This window comes from Rhea americana, unplaced genomic scaffold (assembly GCF_003343005.1).
Source record: "Rhea americana isolate MKP2758 unplaced genomic scaffold, rheAme1 scaffold_63, whole genome shotgun sequence".
NCBI lineage: Eukaryota > Metazoa > Chordata > Aves > Rheiformes > Rheidae > Rhea > Rhea americana.
The window spans coordinates 2,337,767-2,357,374 of NW_028186790.1; the positions used below are offsets into that span (position 1 = coordinate 2,337,767).

At 38.6% G+C, this 19,608-nt stretch overlaps 2 protein-coding genes across 4 annotated transcripts in view; one reads left to right on the plus strand and one right to left on the minus strand.

Annotated features, from left to right (window-relative positions):
* The first annotated feature begins 1,623 nt into the window (after positions 1-1,623).
* On the plus strand, positions 1,624-6,836 carry MRPL19 (mitochondrial ribosomal protein L19). The gene is made up of 6 exons (XM_085320376.1): positions 1,624-1,720; positions 1,910-2,021; positions 3,137-3,255; positions 3,780-3,914; positions 5,544-5,725; positions 6,499-6,836. The coding sequence occupies exons 1-6, from the start codon at positions 1,648-1,650 to the stop codon at positions 6,712-6,714; spliced, it is 837 nt and encodes a 278-aa protein (XP_085176502.1). The 5' UTR covers positions 1,624-1,647; the 3' UTR covers positions 6,715-6,836.
* Positions 6,837-8,408: 1,572 nt separating this feature from the next.
* GCFC2 (GC-rich sequence DNA-binding factor 2) overlaps positions 8,409-19,608 on the minus strand; it is a 20,427-nt gene continuing 9,227 nt past the window's right edge. Inside the window, exons 9-18 of one of the 3 annotated variants that reach the window (XM_085320374.1) lie at positions 18,074-18,152; positions 17,790-17,902; positions 16,815-17,014; positions 15,904-16,054; positions 15,512-15,633; positions 14,181-14,257; positions 13,385-13,451; positions 10,766-10,912; positions 10,375-10,499; positions 8,409-9,723 (exon numbers count right to left, since the gene is read on the minus strand). In XM_085320374.1, the coding sequence (XP_085176500.1) occupies positions 9,609-9,723; positions 10,375-10,499; positions 10,766-10,912; positions 13,385-13,451; positions 14,181-14,257; positions 15,512-15,633; positions 15,904-16,054; positions 16,815-17,014; positions 17,790-17,902; positions 18,074-18,152 (1,196 nt within the window). In that variant the 3' untranslated portion in view covers positions 8,409-9,608. The other 2 variants (XM_085320373.1, XM_085320375.1) reach the window with 2 other exon arrangements.

A 19,608-nucleotide genomic window follows, 5' to 3' on the forward strand; every position in this document is an offset into this window, starting at 1 on the left:
GAGATTGTCAAGAATCTCCACATCAGAAATGTATTTCCCTACCCTGTCTAGCCCAAAGCATCATACATTCTGAGATGGTCACAGTTCTTCAGGTATGCATGCTTGCAACAAAGCCAAGAACAAGGATCCCTCTCTGTTAAAATATTGCACATTATAGWTGAAGAACCTAAGGAAATAGCTTTCTGCAAGTCAAGCTCAGTCTGCAAGCACATCTGCGTTTGTGCTCCTTAAATACAGAGGGCTTGGGTACTCCTGACTGGGAAGGGGTTAAGTCAGCCAGGCAAAAGTGTTRCCTTAATATGAGGGTGCCAGAACAGAGCACATAGCAACTAGATGCAGTTGGAGGGGCTGGGTTCTGGTCCCAGTAGAGCATGAAGTATCTTCAAGTGAAGTTTACTTACAGTAATTTGGGAACCCCCTAAGCCTGATGCAGTTCCAGTCTGTCAAGATGATCTTGTTTGGATGCAACAAGTGGTCAGCTAAGGAGAGTAATGTCTTTCCTACATTGAAGTATCCAATCCTCTTCTTTSAAAAGATGTCAGGCACAGGGCTGCAGTTTTCCAAGTCCTAACCCACACATCTCTTTATAACTGTTTTGAGATCCTCTTAATCATCATTAGGATATTGGAATTATCACTATATGCTCTATTTCCCACTCCTCAGAGATATATCCTTCTGCCTTTTTAATAGTACTTAGGCATTAACAAGATTTTTTTTTTTTTAAGACCAAAACGAGGGATTTTTTCTTCAGGTGGTGTACTTTTGTATTTTAAGGGTTAGAGTGCCCCCTTTTGCCAGATCCCTGTTCTGCTCATTAACTCATTTTTTGTGTTAGAGCAGCAGATCATCAAGAAATACCATGACTTGTCTTTTGCACACCCTACCTCCTTCTAACCAGCAGTTAAGAGCCCGAACAGCTTACCACAAACGAGAAGATAACTCTTGCTAACGTGAGGGCTTAGGCAGGTTACAAACTCAGCTGCCACCAATGAACAGGGCCAGAGGGAGCATCACAGGCAATGTGGTGGATGTCATCAGTTGATGAGGTCAGGTGCACCTTGAAGCAAATCCCCGCAAAAYTTAAACACGGGGGTGTTATTTATAAACCTGTCCTCTCTGCGTTTAAACTTAGCCYCTCYTCTGCCACCTGAGCAAGTTCCACCACAGCAGACACTAGAAGTAGCTCAGCAACGTTGGTGCGTGCAATCGTTTCTGAACTAATCGTGGTGAGATTGCCTGCGCTGTGGGTTATTCAAGCTACAGACAGCGCTAACAGCGGTCCAGGAAAATTCACCAGCTGCTTCTTTGGGTCAGGCGAGCACACGGGGGCAGCGGGCACGGCTCGGCTCGGCTCGCTCCTGCGGCACCTGCGGGCAGCGCCACTCTGGGGGGACACCCGAGGGCACCGCAGCGACGGGGCCCGGCCCGGCCCGCAGGCAGGCACGGCGCCCCCTCCCCTCGCCCGGGCCTGGCCCGGGCCGCCCCGCGCGGTGCCGCAGGGGCCGGGAGCCCCCGCGAAGAGGCGGGAGCGCGGCCGCACCCCGCGCCTCCCCGCCCAGCTCCGCCCTGCGGGGTAGCTTGGCCCGCCGCGCTCGCCGTAGCGCCGAGCGCGCCTGCGCAGCCAGGCCGGAAGTGGCCGTAGTCACCATGGCAGCGGCCTGCGGGAGGCTCTGGGAGAGGCGAGCGGCGGCCTTGGCGGGCCTCGCCGCGGCGCCCGGCAGTAAGGACGGCGCGGCCCGCGCTCCCGGCCCGCACCCCTGAGCGCCGGGCCGGCTCTGCCCTGCTCTGCAGGGCCCTGGCGCGGGCCTTGGCCCGCACCCCTCTTGGGGGGCGGGGGCGGGGTCGGTTCTGCCTGAAAAGTTCTCTTTTATGATTTATTTTTTAAATCTTTTATTTTTAATCTTCGTAGGATGTTTTTCGTTCTCGGGGTACCGAAGCAGCAGCGATGGGGAGCCAGCGAAATTTAAGCCACCTCCGAAGCCTGTCATTATTGACAAGCAGAAACAGACGGTGGAGAGGAGGTAGGATGTCCTGGGGCTTATTGTGTGAGCTGCGCAAAGATATTTCTGAAGTTGTAGCAGCAACGGTTTGTGTGGAAGTATGCTAAAAATACCCCAAAACGCTGTGGCCTACAGTTAACTAAAAGTAGCAAAATAGGGCAAAAACATAGCAGTAGACACTTTTGCATATTTGGTGTTAATGTGTCAGGTTTTCAGCTGTTAAAGGCATGCATTTCCAGTATGCCACAAGCTGTCAGGAGCATGGGTCCTCTATCTGCCTTTGCCTCTGGCCTTGAGGTCGTCTGTGCACATGTTACAGTGTGTGAAATGAAGGAGATATCGCCAGTAATGACTTTCCTGAGACTTCTCTCGTGCTGAGTATTTTCTTTGCTGCTGTTTGTGTTGCTTTAGAGCGCACGTTGGTTAACACTGCAGTGCTATCTCAGGAAGGAGAGTGATGTCGCAGTATTTTGTATCTCCACAAAACATGTGCGGCATGTGAGCAGCCAAAGAATGGAAGGAGTATTAAAAATCAGAACTGTGAAATCTTTCACTCTGCCTCCTTCCTCTTCTTGAATTCATTTCAGATCTATTAATGGAAATAACTTTTAAGTGAAGAGTCTTTGTACCTCTCCTAAGAAATGAAGTCTTGGAACCAGTGGTTAGGCAGAATAGGGAACTATATTAACATAACATATTTTGCTCTCCTGAGCCTGTGCAACTTTGTGTGAAGATCAAGAGTAGTCTGAATGTCATTTACAGTCTGTGCAGCTGCCTGGAGGCAGCAGCACTGATCAGGACCTCTGCGTGGCCACATGCGTTCCTTTGTGCTCCCCCACAACTCCCTCAGGTCTGTAAGGCAGGCTTGCATTAATGCTTCTTTTCACAGCTCCCCGAGGTCAACGTTCATTGCTAGCTTAAAAAAAAAAAAAAAAAAAAAAAAAAAAGACTGGAAAAATCCCTTGTGGATAGTAAAAAATCAGTAACTGCATGAACTGCAGTTCATAATTCTGACATGGAAATGGGTACAGGTGGTTAACATAGATAATTTTTCACTTGTAAGCCAAATATTTGCACTTTTCTAGCAGTTTTTATGCAAATACTTTTTATACTTAAAATGTTCGATTTTCTTACAGGTTCTTGAGCCCTGAATTTATACCTCCTAGAGGGAGAACAAATCCTCTTAAGTTCTATATAGAAAGAAAGGATATGATACAGAGACGAAAAGTCTTCAACATCCCAGAGTTCTATGTTGGTTAGTAACAGCACCACAGTTTTTGTAATTCTGTCCGTACCGTTCGCTGAATGGGGTAGTAAAAAGTGTGGTCTGATGCTGTAGAATATCTAGGATCAATTGCTAGATCAACTAGGATATGTGTTTCTATACATACTGGTTCATATTTTGTTTTCATATTTATAATCAGTTTTTATAAGAAAAGCATTAACTTGCTTTTATAATGTGTGCTTTATATCCTGGCGTTTTAGGACGTGGTTAACCAATAAAGCTGAAGAGAGCAAAATATATTAGATTATTCATGTTCTATTTGGATAATGAAGAGTAAAAGATAAATAGCACTGCTTTAAAGGTTAAGAATCTTCGTAGTTAACCTGCAGAATCACTTTAAGATTTATTAATTCAGGATATAGTAAAAGTTTGTTGTGTTTCTGGCAGCTTTATTGGAAGATAAAGCATTTTCAGAATAAACTTGTGTATGTGCGCATTGTCCAACTCCTCTCCCACATGTTGGTATGTTTGCTTGACTAGTCCCTTTTTGGCAGGCAGTATACTCGCTGTTACTACTGCAGACCCATATGCGAATGGCAAAACCAGCCGGTTTGTAGGCATCTGCATTCAAAGAGGAGGAAAAGGACTTGGCGCTACCTTTGTACTTCGAAACGTTATAGAAGACCAAGGTGGGTTTGTAACTGTGGTAATTCTCATACTAGAAATRTTAGCCAAGAACGTTGGAGTTGTACATGGAATATCCAGTGTAGAAGTTCAGTCTGCAGAAAGAATTATGGCAGACTGAAGCAAAAATCATGATTTCACCTACTTGTGGATACTTAAGTTTAAAACGAACGTGTGTATGTGCAGAGATGTTGATGTGCCTGTATTTGAAAGCATAAAACTACCTAGTAATTTTATAACCATATACTTAGTAATTTTTTTTGTCTGTATTCTGATAAGACTGAATGTGACCCATTTATGTTTGAGTTTAGGAGTCTAAAAAGAGTGTCTTAAGCATATGCTTAGAGAAGGACTGTGAGAAATTCTTAAGCATCTGAAAACTGCAAGTTTGCCTGGGAAGACTCATATGAACCAGCAGTTAATGAACTTCCTGAATCAGAGGTTGTACATCTAGACCACTATGCTTAATAATTATAGATGTACCTGTCCTGCAGATAGGCATTTCATCTCAGTACATACTCTGTTGCTTCATCAGGATCAGTGGCAGTGAATTCCACAAATCAGTTATGGATTTCATGGAAAGTAGTTTTTTGTATTGATTTAAAATGCACTATCTAATAGTTTTACTGGATACCCTCTACATTTTGTTTCTCCTGGTTAACTTGTTTCCACTGTGATATACCTGCTGGCCTCATAGATTTTGAAAACTATAAACATTTTAAAAAACAGCATTGTGAGAGGGTCTTGGGATTCAGGCTTCTGTGGGCGGCTTGGTGCCAGGCACTGTGCAGTTAGTCCCCCTATGTCTAAGTGGATTCTCACCAACTTCACTTCTAGCTTAAACTGCATTTGAATCTATGCATACCTGATTACAGACAATTAAAGACCAGGCTGTCCACCTACAGCTTTGAGTAGTCTTTTAGCAGATTATCTTAAAACCATTAGAGAGCAAATTCAATATTTAAATGGAGGTCTTGCCTTGTCTTGGGTACAGGAGAGTAAGTAGGAATTAGCATTTCTTATTCTGAAAGTACAAACAGTAATCAAAATAGAGCTTTTGACTGATTGTACTGGGGAATCTTGGTTCTGCACTGTTGTATTTCATAGCTGCAGTAAGAGTCATGTTACTTTTTTTTGGAGGGGTGCAGAGTACTGCTAGCTGTGTGAGTACTACTCAGTTTGAGTGCTGCGTAACTGCACRCACAGGGACTGTACACATAGACTCGGTAACAAGCAACAAATTAGCAGATTTGCGACAGCTTCATAATCTATTTTATGGCAAAACAGAAGGAGGTGGAAATACTGATATTTTGAGACCAAATACAGAGGAAGGGATATGTATATGGTAATAACCACTGTAGCCAAAGGAGGCAAAGTTTAAAACCCAAGCTTATTATCCTCAAATTCAGTTTGGGGTCTGTCTCTCAGGCCCTTTTATATCAGAGACTTGAATTAAAATAGAAATTTGCATTTACGGACACAGACAGAATGTGTATGGTGTCATGTGTGCACACAGCATTGTGTATATTGTAGTTCTATGTTACAAAGAGAAAGCAGTTCTTGAATAATACAGGGGTGTAACACTGAAGAAATGTGAATTTGCAGTTCCTTAAACCAGACTTTCTCTCTCTTAGGTGTTGAAATATGTTATGAACTGTACAATCCTCGAATCCAGGAGATCGAGGTTCTGAAATTAGAAAAGAGGCTAGATGATAACCTGATGTACCTGCGAGATGCCCTCCCTGAATATAGTACTTTTGATATGAATATGAAACCTGAGTCTCGTTTAGACCATGAAGAAATTCCTGTAAACAAGGTAGGAGCTTAATATTCAAGAGGGAAAACGGAGGATAATTCAAGTAATTTCCCTTTTGACTGGTACCTTGGGAGGCTGTTGATCAGTCGTTGGTTGCATTAGTTGCCTGGGTGACAAAAGTATATAAAATAAGGCTAATCTTTACATTATGAACACTCGGTCACTATAGCAATGGCATAAGTAACTGGTATCCTCACTGGTTATTTTAGAAGACCCAAGTGAGAAGCAGCTGCCTGCACATGCCCACGTTACGCTGTGCAGATTGCAGCTCTTGTTTCGGAAGGTGTTTATCGATCAGGGGGAAGCCTCAGAGAAGAGGATAAGGTTGGAGGGGTCAGCTAAAATCTGCGTCTCAGAAAAGACCCAGGAGCCAGCAGACCGTGTTGAAGAGTTTCCTCTAGTAACTCAGTAACTTAGAGGGAAAGAGAGGACAAATTAGCACCACACTGCTTTTCTTTTCCCTTGATAAGCAACATGGCAGAAATGTAAAGGGGAGCAACTTCACTGTCTGTGTAATCAAATCGGTATTATGTAGGATCAGAAATTAAGACAGGAGGATGACAGACACATAGACATGAAAAAGTTTCTTTTCTCTTGACAGTGTCAAGTAGTACTTCTTTAAAACTAAGTTACTGACAAATTGGTCTGTTTTCTTTTGCTTTTTGTGTTAGAATGACAATTGTCTCAGCTCTTGTTAAGCTCAGATTCAGTCAAAATTCTCATCCCTTAAAATATTTTATGTACGTTTTGTGTTTTTACATCTTTCACCCTAGCTGCAAGTAAGAATGAAACCTAAACCATGGTCAAAACGGTGGGAAAGGCCAAAATACAATGTAAAAGGAATAAAGTTTGAGCTACCTGAAGAAAAAATGAAAGAAGCACARAAGTGGAGCCAGCCCTGGCTGGAGTTTGATATGCTGCGTGAATATGATACTTCAAAAATAGAGGAAAAAATCTGGAAAGAAGTGAATGAAGAGCTTAAAAAATAATACTATTTTTCAATATAGGAATTACTAAGAGAATTAATGCATTCACTTTGAATTCAATATGTTTTCAGCTGTTTTGTATATACATAGGCACACTGTACAATAAAGTTAACCTTTCCAGAAAATTTCAAAGTGTAAAACTTCTATCACTGAACACTAATTTTGTTTCTGAAAACACTGTTTTCTGACAAACATAGTACCCTCTTCATCCTTTCTCCAGAAATGAGAAGTCTCCTTTTCTAAATTACAGCAACAGTCACTTACATCACTGATTCTCCAGCTGGTTGTGTTGTCATTTCCAAATATTTCTGTAACTGCTACCGCTGTTATGCTTAGCTCGGTAGACACTTTTTTCAGAAAAGGAAAAAGCAACATGCTGACTTACTTATGTACCTTCTGTTTGAAGATGGAGCTTCCTTTCCCCCCTCTGTTTATTGGTTCATATATGATGTTTCTTCTGTCTTACCAGACTTCATGTAATCCCTCCTCCTCCTTCATGAGTGGTATGTGACAGTACAGTTACACCAGGAGTGTGGAGAACCACACATTCTCAGTAAGCCTGCATTTTATGTGTATTTTGGAAAACCAGGGACTAAAGTAGATTGTATAAGGCTGTTACTTGCACTGTTGAGATTTTCACTACCATGAGGCAAATCCAAATCAAGCTCAGGTATTTTATATATTCAGAGTGGGGTTCTGTGCACTGTTATTAGCTATTCCCCTATCTCTTGTTTCTTGCTGTTTTCCCTTCCTTCTTGCATCTGCCATTTTCCTCATTTGTTCTCTTTCTATGCCAAAACTGCACTTTTTAATAAATAAATAAAAATAACTAGTGGCCAGTTGCATGATGGCTTGGCTACTCTTACAGCCTCAGAAACAAAGCATAGCAGGAAAATAAGAATATACAAGACTAACAGTGCAGAAGTGCAGTTTTTGTATACAAAAACTATTTCTGCTAGTGTAATAATACTAGTCTACAACCAGAGCAGCAAGTATGAATGCTSCTGGAATCAGTTTTGAATAACTGARGTAGACTGGATGTTGTTTAACCAAAAGCACCTGAATTAAAGGTTCAGCAGCAAGTGTTCGCAATATGGCAGAGTCAGTTCTCGATACCACCATAGCAGGGAACAGCTGGTTCCSTAAAAGAACATTTCCATAGCAGAATTGTGCAGGGGTTCTGAACTCAGGTGGTAACTGCTTCCTTCATACTTAYAAATCGTTTTAAATGATGCTTCTTCCATTTAAAGTAACATCCACAGAGCTGAACTGTGATAGAGTATCTGTTATGTTTCCATAATACCACAGAAGTAGCCAGGTCCACCTGAGAAGAGGCAAAAGGTAAYGAGGTCTGCTTGTGCTGATCAGCTGTTGTGTTGCTGTTGGCATTTTGAGAAGAAAAGTAACAGGAATTCACCTTTATTGGAAAAGATTTGTAATGAAATTCGTAACTCTGCTAAAGGTAACATGAGCCTTCTTAGCTACTGTGTAATAATCAGCTGCTCAAGAATAAAGGTTGGTAATAAAAACTAAAGGCCTCTGACAAATTAGTCACTCCCTATAACTCCCTTATAGCAAAGGGTCACCAGCTTCACCCAAAGTACAGAAAGATGTTTCCTTCAGGACACTGCTTTTTTCTTACCTCTAAYAACATTCTCATAACACATTAAAGAATTAACTGCTAAAGGAGTCATATGTTAAATATCAAAATATTTTTACTTGTTTTAAAAATAAAAGTAAACSAAAGTTACTTTACAAATCACCTTTTGTGTAAAATAATGTTATTTACAATTAAAATATTTTACAAAAATATAACTTAAATATATTTATCTCAAGGACCTCATGGAACAAGTCTGCAAGAGTTAAATTCTAGTCCCAGAAGACTTGGGAGAAAATACAATAAGTGTACATCAGAACTGGCGATGAACTAGAGTTTCTGTAATAAAGCATCCTTTTCATTCTATAGTATAATATTTTACAAATATACAACGTTATAAAACATTAAAATCTTATTTGGGTATGATGAAATAKGATTTGGCAAATCTTACTGGAAAGCAAAAGGAAGATTGTCCTAGAATGCCAGTTACAGAACTGAAGTTGTTCTTGTGCTKCTCATAATCAAGAGGTTTCCAGTCTGTTGGAAGTCTGATAAAACATGATGTGTGGTAACTCCAGGTCTGGACACAGAAGTCCAGTCTGCATCACTCAAGTACAAAACTCCATCCAATATACACTGGACATGATTTCCAGTACATCTTACTAGGTCTTCCCAAAATRTTCCCCTGTGCAAATTTTTATCTCAGAATTCATCTATTAAATTCCTTATTTGCACTGACTGAATCATAAATGCTAAATCACTCGGGTTTTTTCCCCCCAATTTATGTATCAGCATCAAAATCCCTGCATCATTACCAGTTCTTTTTCCACTAAAGATATCTTAATGATGACCCTACCAAAACTACCAAAATCTGTGGACCACAAGTTTGAACTCAATGATTGCTAAGACAAAAAGTGGCATTTAGCAGTATTTCAGAAATACCTTCTAAAGTGCACTCAATAGCAGTGCAGTGATCAACTTCACAGACACTGTCTTTCCTGTAATCCTTCCAAAAGAATACAGCAATAAAGCATTTTCATAYATTTCAGAGGGCCTTAAATGCCACTTTACTTTGACAATGGTGATTTTGAAAAAGACACCTTAACTTGRGAGTAGGATGGCAGCTGAAGACAAATCTGGTAAAAGCTGCTGAAGTATTTAGCAATGAAACAGTGAGGTCAACTGATTACCACTACATCTTTGAATAGGCAAGGTCCACTAATTAAATTTTAATATTAAAACTATTTTAGTATGAATACCACGCTTGTTTCAGTAATATAAGTGTTGTTTCAAAAAMATTCTATTTTCCAATCATGGATTTAAGATGCTCAAGTTTGTACTCTTCAATAAAATCTTCCACAATTTGCAGAGCATTGACTTTCACCAGCAGAACAACAACATCTTTTGTTTCATCCCTGTAAAAAAAAAAATAAAAGTTGGTATATTAACACATTTTTGCATCTGGCTTCCAAGTATATTTTACATTTCTTAATTYAAAAAATAAGAAAGTCAGGTGTCTTCCCTTGGTCACCTCATCAGGTGACCTTGGCTACACTAAGTAACACTATCCAAAGCCCAGAGCCTCAAATTACCAGGTTAAACAAGAACAGGACAAGTTTTTCACTATTGTACATTATGAATTGCATCTTTTGTTTTAAGAGATTAAAATTAATCTAACAAAATATTCAGTGTTTTGATAACTATTTGTTAATGTCTATTCTTGATTTGAAAATGTTAAAATGCAAACAATTTTTGCATTCTGCATCCATTAAAATGCAAGCAATTCTCTTCTATCACTAATACTCTGACAATAGTGTCATGTAGGACTTCACATTGTCCATATTTTGTTATCAAAGTCCCGTACTTAATTCTTGTCTATGCCTTGCCTTTACATAAAACRTGCACACAGAATGAAATTTGTTTGGTCACGTAATTTTGCCATGAATATGTRTACGCTTGATGAGAGCATCCTTTCAAGTGTAAAATTTATGAAACAATGAATTTAAGAAATGTTTGAGACAAAGATTATGAAAATGCTGAGTCCCAAGAAATGTCATAGCTATTACCTGTGATTATTCTTGTGCAGTGCCTGGGCACATTGCAACAAATGCTGGCTGAAGTTCATCAGCTGGGGGAGAGTTGATCCACTTTTAAGATCTTGGAACCATCTTTCTGGGAGGCATGCCACCACCTTTTCAACCAAAGCATATTTGGAAGAATAAAAAATAAGTAAAATAACTAAAATAGAAACACACAACTAAGTCACATCGCTTTACTTGGGACCTTTCCTTTTATTAGATTTACTTAGTAATATGTAGTATTGTGGTGGTGTTTTGTTTTTCAGTTCAGCCAAATACCATTACAAGTAGTTACTCTTAAGAGCTTATGCTTATGGATTGATGCTTATTCCAAAATACCTTTATGCTTTTATCTTCCAATGTWCATATAATCTTTTACCTTATTACACTTTTCTATGTTATCTGGCCCCGGTGGTGTGTTTAAGAGGTTCAGAAGAAGGTAACGATTCAGCARCTTGCTCAGTCCTAAATCACAGACTGTATCTTCTTGTACAATTCCATCCCAAAGAAGAATATTGGAGAGTAGCTGCATTAATRAAAAAACAGACTATGCATACTTGGTGCTGGAGGTACGCTTAAAATACAGGATTATAAGTTTTTCTTATTATATATATATATATTTTTTTTTTAAGAAAATAGTATRAAGTCCATCCAATTCAGTTATACAAGAACAGGATTCACTCTCCCCAGACTTAGTGTAAACTGAAAACAATTTATTGYGGTCTTACCAAGTATAATTATTGATTTTACATGTGAATATGAACTGTACGCTCATATGTGTGTGTAACTTCCTGAGACAGGGAAGAGCATTTTACCCTTTAATAGATCACTAAAGCTAAGGCCCAAATACACAGAAAGACCACACTTAATTCTTTTCACAGAAGTGCTGGCAGTCAAATCTGAAAGCAGGAAAAAAAACAAAGAGTATTAAGACAACCTTCTACAAGAAACAAAGGCCAGTAAAACAAGTGAGATCCAATTCTAGGAGAATCTTTCAGAGAGTCCAAGAGAAAAGAATAAAAAACCTAGTATATCTGGTCAGGATGAAACTACAGAGAGAGAGAGAGAGAGAGAGAGAGAGAGAGAGAGAGAGAGAGAGAGAGAGAGAGAGAGATATCTCAGTATTATTAGTAACTCAGCTTTTTCTTCTGTTACCTATGTCACTATAAATCTTTATAATTGTCATTTTTGAGTCTTGTGTAAGGAACTCGACTATTTTTGCTCTTAACTCAGAATACATTAACTTCAAAGTGACTGGTAACCTCAAGGTATTTCACCTCCAGTCACAGCATGTCATCTTTGCTGTCACCAGTCAAAAAGTATTCACAAAGCCTAGCACCTTTACACACTTCTCTAGAGTATTTGATAGTACACTTCCATTTAACTGCATGAGCTATTAGCACAAATCAAAGGAAAAAGCATTTCCACTGGCCAACATTGATCAGTAAAATACACAGCACAATAACAAGAAGTACATTTGAGCCCTGACGCTCCCGGCTACATCTATATAAGGCAAGTTAGGCAACATCAGGGCACAAACACTATGATCCATCATCTGCATTTTACATCAGAATAGCTCCTGGCTCATTTCTGGCTCAGGTCAACCTTCCCCAAACAATTCTTGGGCATGGTTTAGAGGCCACTCCTAGGGAGCAGTCTGAAGACCACTACCTTTTTTGAAAGACTAGGTTTAATAGTATGACTGCACAATGGCAGTGGGCCAAGCACAGCTTGACAGTGAGCCAAAGCACAGCTGACTTACTAGTATAGATCATATGTTAAATGCTTGGGACATACTTCCATGAGTGGCAGTACTACTCAGTCTGTGAAGACTTAATTCACACTTCCAGAAAAAAAAAATGATGCAACAACCAGTCAACAGATAGACTGGACAGGAACATCGTCATTGTTCTTCTCTATCATCACTTTGAAGGGGGTCATGATGGCAAAGAAGTCAAAAATTACAGGCCGAAAGGCCAACTTCAATTTGCAGGGAAAAGACATGCATGCATTTGACACCATAGATTTTTATTAGACAGAAAGCGTACACAGTTCTAGAAGGTGGGACCAGAATCCTAGGTCTACCCTGTCGTCTTTGCTAGGTGCCCTAACCACTGAGCATTAAGATCCCTCTTGCCTGCTCTTCCTCTGGGCCACAACAGATTGCTGATGGAGTAAGCTGCTGTGCAGAAAAGGTGGCAAGTCCTTTGCCAAACAGTCCTCAATACATGCAACTTCCCAGGCTTTTTCATAAAACAAAAGCTCAAGGCTGTGCAGGACTAGACACCTTAGAAGGCAGGAAATTAGTGGGTTTTTTTTTTTTTTAATCTAAACCCCATCTTTAGATAAGAATACAAACCTGTTCCTAGAGGTTCCTAGAGGAAACACATTGAAGTGGAAATTGAATTAAATACATTCAGACACTCACACCTCAGTACTGTAAAACTATAACAACAAAATTATATGAACATGCAATGGCTATGTTCTACATTAAGAGCAGCATGTGCACAAGTACGCGTGTGTTGGGGAAACAGAACCTTTTATCAGAGTGACTAAAAATATGAAGACATGAAAGCCACCAGGTTTGGCTGGCCCACTTAAGAAAGGGAAAAAAATAAACCAAGCAGAAATAGATCATCACATCAGAGACACTTGCAGAAGATATACCAGTTGGGTAAACTGAAAAAATATATATATATATATATGTTTGTATGCATATGTATATACATATATGTATATATACACACATATATATTTATATATGCATATGTGTGTGTGTATATATACACATACACACATATATGTAAATGTTCATTCACAGTTCATCACATGTAGGTTGTACAGAACACATTCCTCACTAGGAAAAATGGCTACCTATCCTAATAAAAATGTATTACCTCCCARGAATAAAGACTTGCCTGAAAATCTATTTTCTCATTGACTGAAAAATATTTAAGTAAAATGATTATCAAAGWAAAACTGGGTATACTTTCTTTACCTTAACAGCCGACCAAAACTGTCTTTCTTGGAATTTTGAATATGGTGACAATTTGTCTTCCACAGCACTGGTCACAGAAAGAAGAAAGTTTTTATTGTGTTTTTAAGAGAAGCAAGTCAGACAACTGATCTCTTAGATGCTAATGAACATTAATTTTGCATTTTCCTCTGCACTGTCAAGCACAATCAAAAGGTCTAGGGGAACAGCTGTGAATTCGAACCCATTATAATACAACTACTATAAAACAAACTCCAATGAAATTAACGATCAGAAACACTTATGTAGACATTTTATGGATTCAGATCAAAACAGCATTGCTTAGAATCAAACATGCCACATCAGCTTTAGCAAAGCTTCTCTCCCAGCCATATCTTAACCTCAAGTCTCTCAGAGATTCCTATTAATTTCTGTCTCTGAAATAGTGCCTACTTATAAGCATYAACAATTTAAATGCTATTTCAGGAACAAAATGAATCAAGAGGAAAAAACAGACTGCCTAAATTAACACAGGCCCTTAGATAAAAGTTACTATAAAACAAGACTGTGGACCTCCTTCACCRGAAAGCATTTAGTTACACGAGCAAAAAAAGCATTAAGTCAGTGCAGTTCCTCCTGTCAGAACAGGTTCATAAACATGAGTAAGAATTCACAACCTTACCTATTACAAAGTAGTAGAAAGCATGTCCATTCCACTACCTGTTAAACAGTGTCTACAGTATTTCATCTATAAATAAGTCTATGTGAGAGAAGAGTACAGAAAAAAAGAAAAAACCCACAGTTGCAAAAACCAGCTTACCTTTTCGGATACAGAGGAATAAAGACATCTTCCTCTACAGACTTCTTTATTCTTAAGACAACTACATTTATCAAATCCTATTAAAAAGAAAAAAAAAAAAAGTCGTCGCCTCATGAGAAAAGATTTCAGTTTTTGTTTATAAAAAGTTCAGACAGCTATTTAGCCCACTTTTAGAAATGCAAAATACTAGAGAAATGTACAGTGGCCTCTTGTATATAAYACATAGATCATGACTATATTAAAAAACAGTTATGGACAAATCTCAGCTCTAATTATCTATAGAGTTAACTTAGAGAGGTTTTGTCTAAGATGAAGTTACTTCCCTGAACCAAGTCTTTACTGCACATTATTTTGCAGAGCAACAGCAAAGCCATACATAGAATTTTACAGCTTTTTATGATGATTCTATGTGTGTAATTTATTATTAGTCTAGGTAAAAAGTTTCACCATAGCTAGGATAGTATAGCACTATTTAACTGCCATAGCTTTTAAATTTTCGTAACAACCTTTGTGTTTTTTGATGCATTTTTACTTGTCTGAAATTCTGCTTTACCTTACTTCCTGCACAATGKAATGGATATTGTCAGTTATATCACCTGACTTCTCAAACCTTGACTCCAAAACAGCACTCCTATTGGAAGGCATAAACATTTCTTTTCAAGCCAAGGGTCATAAAATCCACTTCACCTCCTCACTTTTATGCTAGAGAAACTCTAGGTTTACATCAAAATAAAACCATAATCAGGCTGAGAGAGTGGATTACATAATGAATTAATTATACAAAACTAGTTATTTGAATAGTACTAAAAGATTACTGAAGTAATTTTTTTCCTAGCTAAGCAATACTATCCTTTGGGTTTTTTTAAATAATAAATTTTTTTCTGTAAAGAATTTAAGGAAGAATTCCTGTTCTGGAACTAATTAAGCTTATTTTATTTTATTTTATTTTATTATTTTTAAATAAAAGAGCTGACAACTGGAGCATTACTCACATTTAAAGCTCAAGTTTTGAAAGATACCTTACTAGAAATCTAAAAATTCTAACAATTATTTTTGTAGAGGAGCAAGATTTGGTCTTGATCAGAATCTCAACAGGCAGAGTAGCTARCTTCTGCCCAAAGATAGCCCCATCTCTCATCTTCAATAACGACCACTTGAGAGCTGAAAGTTTAACTGTTGAATTTTCTTTGTTACAAAATAGCAAAACAAACAAGTAATCAGAACGAACAACTTCAGAACATTGTAAAAACATACAGCAGCACACACAGAAAGTATATGCAACAGAGTCCTCCTTTCCTTCCCTGCTTCTCCAGTATCACAACGACTTTTACCTCTTTTGCTCGACTGTGTTCATTTTTGGAGGGAACTTGCTTTTCAAAAATGCTCTTGCAAAGCTGCACAAGGTTCATCGTCTGTGAAGCAGATAAAGGATCCCACACATTCTTTATAAACCCTGAAAAAAAAAAAAGAATCTATTGTGATCATAACATAATAGTGGTTATCTACTCTAGTTTCAAGGCGTGCAACAGAAGTAAACATTTAAAAAGATAATCTTCTCACAAGAGTTTTATCATGCATCTACCTTAGCCTTACTCTGTGGAGGTAGCTAATCACTACATGTTGGAACACMATTTCAAATTTTAACTACAATTACTTGATGGCTACCATTTTAAGGTTTGACTGCCTATCTTTAATGAAGATTTTCAATACAACCTTAATATACCTGTAATTTTTGGAAGAATTGTTTTTTCAATCACTCTAGGCAAGACTGTCTTATCAGGGTCATCATCCCTTTTCGATTCGGACACGTTTTTGGCATCACTGAATTCTTCTATGGCTCTGAACCAGGGCATCTCTTCCAATTCTGTGAAATTCTGCTGAAATATCATTTCTRTTAGCTGATCAGGGTTGACAGAAAAGCTTCATGCAAAAACATGTCCYGCAGTACCACTGACACTCCCACTTAACTATTTAAGGTGTAACACAATCACGAAGAGGCCAAAATAGCAAATCAGGAAAACTAGAACTAAAATTAGGATTTTAAAGCTAGGGTTGTCAAAATGACTTCGAAGAACTCCTTTCTTGCAAGGGGCTGTTGCAAAAGGGGCTTGGGGTAAAGGAGAAGAAAGTTTAAAAAAGAAATATCCAGTCACATGCTTCAAAAAAACTGAGTGCAAGACAGTGTCTTTGTATTGATTTCTAATGCACTGTGCAACACATAACAAGAAAGAAGTATATCTCTTTTTAGTATTATTACAACACAGACAAAAATGGTTCATACACAAAAAAAATGACAAGAAACAGACTTTCTTCTTTCAGATAGGACACATCTCAGGTTCTGGTAAGCTCCCTACTATGCATGTGACAAAATTCCAGTGAAGACATCTTCACTGCAAACAGCATGCTTCTGCYGAGACGTACTTTTGATCTGCCAATCTATCACCTATCACATCTCACCYATTAACAAAAACATAAATGCCAAAAAAAAAAAACAGGTCACGAAGATGGTAAGCCCCATAASCATAATAGGCTTTAGTGACTATGCCTACAACTTCAGTGCAGTATTCAGAAGTATAGAGGYCAATGACAGACAGACAATTTTTGAACAAAAAAGATGTACGCTGATGCACCTACCTCAAGAGGATTCCAACTTATTAACTGAACCCTGATCAGYGGATTTAAAAGCTTCGGCAAGCATAAACTGATGTAAGCATCACAGTAGGAGTCAGGAAACTTCTCTTTCCACTCCTGGAATTTCAGCAGGATTTTTCTGATGTCACAAAAATCTGCACGAACATCTTCAAAGATTTTCCTACTAGCCTCTAAAATATCGTCTGTGGATAACATTCATTGGGAAGAACAAACAATCATAGCATTTACTGTTTTATAAGGTGAAGAGTTTGTGTCTCTATAGGTCACAAAAAAAAGAAAAAGAATCTATTTCATAACCACTGTTGTCATTTATCTTTTACATGTAACAAAAAAGGATTCTAAAACAAACTCCTTGRAGAACTTGATTTCAGAGAGGGGAAAAAAAAAATTTGCACACAACCACAAAAAGGCAAGTTTCTTCATGAACTATTCCATAGATTTATATGACCATCATCTTTCAAGCTTTATATCACAGATTGCTGTAATTTCAGACCTGAAAATCCTTCTGTTGTTCTCTACAAGAAAGATATTTTAGAAACATATTTAAAGCACTAGTGATGCCTTTCCACCTCCTACTCAAGATAATTAAAAGAACATCCTTTAATTCATTATCTTCAGAAAATAAACAGACTATACAAAACACATCAAGTGTTTTACAAGACACATCTGCATCCAGTAAYGCCAGACTCATTCTAGTATAATCTAATAGAATTTATTTCAAGTTGAACCAGAGATGAGTAATGCCACCACAGAAAACTCACACTGAAAGAAATCTACAACCTGACAGTCTCTCTCCAGGWTATTAATCAGAATTGCTTGGATGCAYTTCCTTTCTACAGTGTGTAACTAAYATGCAATTCAAATGCAGTGTTTCTTCATTTTTTCTAAAATAATWAAAAAAAAAATCAGAAAGATAGAGGTTTTGYTTTAGTACATTATATCAAGATTGTCACCAACCTTTGCTCTTCYGGAACTCAGTCATGTCTGTCAGAGGAAGCTCATCATCACTAGACATACCTTCATGGTGATCAACTTTTCCCAAACACACTCTTGCTTGCTGYCTGCAAGTCCTGTATTTTGTAATGAACTCAGATTAGCTATCCTTYGCCACATAGGTATGCAGGAAAAAGCTTATTGAAAAATAATCTATTTGAAAAAATTCGGATAAATGACAGAAAAGCAATCTAAAGTGCATTTATCCAAGTTACGTGTACATACACACCTAATAGTGCAATAGTTACCTTCGATGTTCACACATTTTCAGAAGCTGCATCTTTTCRTCATCCTCCAATCCACCATTACTTGGTTTGTCATTACCACCTATCAGGAGACAAACACACGCACACACAAACCAAAACAATAAAAATTACTAATTCTTGCACACCTTCCTTCYATTGCTCATCATTTGGAAAATTGCCAAAGAAAAATATAAAAACTCATAGTCAAAACTAACATTCTCCAGTGTAAAGCACARTAAATGTTATACCGCATCATAGTCAGATGTGGTTCTTTCCTTTTAACAGCTGGTAAGAAGCCCACTGTTTTGATGGCCTTCCAATGCTCACTGCTTCCCATATTGGCTGGAAATAGATATTGGTGCCTTTATAAAATAAGTTCCTTGCAGAGCAAAAGGTAATCATAAAGACTTCTTTTGGTTTTTACGTCAAAAATAAAACTACTTAATAAATTTGAACCAAACACCAAAGTTACTCTAACAATGTAACAGATGGTAAACTCCTGATTAACATTGTACCATAATTGCCACATTTGTATTTCAGGACTAGTCAGCTCCTTACCCTTACTGAGAGAGTTGGGTAACTGCCTCCTGTTACTCCTGAGGTTCAACAAGGGAAAGTGCAGAGCCCTGCACCTAGGGAAAAAATAACCCTAGGCACCAGTACAAGCTGGGGGCTGACCTTCTCGAAAGCAGCTCTGTATTAAAGGACCTGGAGGACAAGTTAACCATGAGCCAGCAATGTGCCCTAGTGGCCAAGAAGGAGAAAGGTCTCCTGGGCTGCACAAGGAAGAGCATTACCAGCAGGTAGWGACTGATCTTTTCCCTGGTGAGACCACATCTGGATTACTGTGTCCAGTTMTGGGCTGCCCAGTACAGGAGAGTCAAGGAGCTACTGGAAAGAGTCTAGCAAAGGGCCACAAAGATGTTTAAGGCACTGGAACATCCCTCATATGATAGAGGGCTGAGGGAGCTAGGACTATTCAGCCTGAAGAAAAGACTGAAGGGAAAATCTTATCAATGTGTATAAGTATCTGAAGGGAGGGTGTAAAAAGGACAGGGTCAGATTTTTCCAGTGGTGTCCAGCGACAGGRTAAGAGGCAACRGACACAAACTGGAACACAAGAAGTTCTGTCTGAAYGTAAGAAACCTCTTTAATGTGAGGTTGACTGAGCACTGAAACAAGTTGCCCAAAGGGGCTGCRGAGTCTCCATCCCTGAAGATGCTATTTAGACAGGGTCGTGGGCAACATGCTCTAGATGACCCTGCTTGAGCTAGGTGGTTGAACTAGATTATCTCCAGAAGGTCCCTTCCAACYTCARCCATTCTGTGTGATTCTGTGTGAAAGAGGTTTCTTTTTTCACATCCCTCACTTTATACAACTGTTACCTCCTAGCTTGAAATCTACATTTTGTGCATATGCACAGCCTAAAAGACATTCTCATGTCAAAATGACACTGAGAAGTGAAGAGTTTTTTCACACATTCACAAGCATGGCTAAATCCCTAGGGACAAGTTTTTGCCAATTTAAGATCTTTTAGA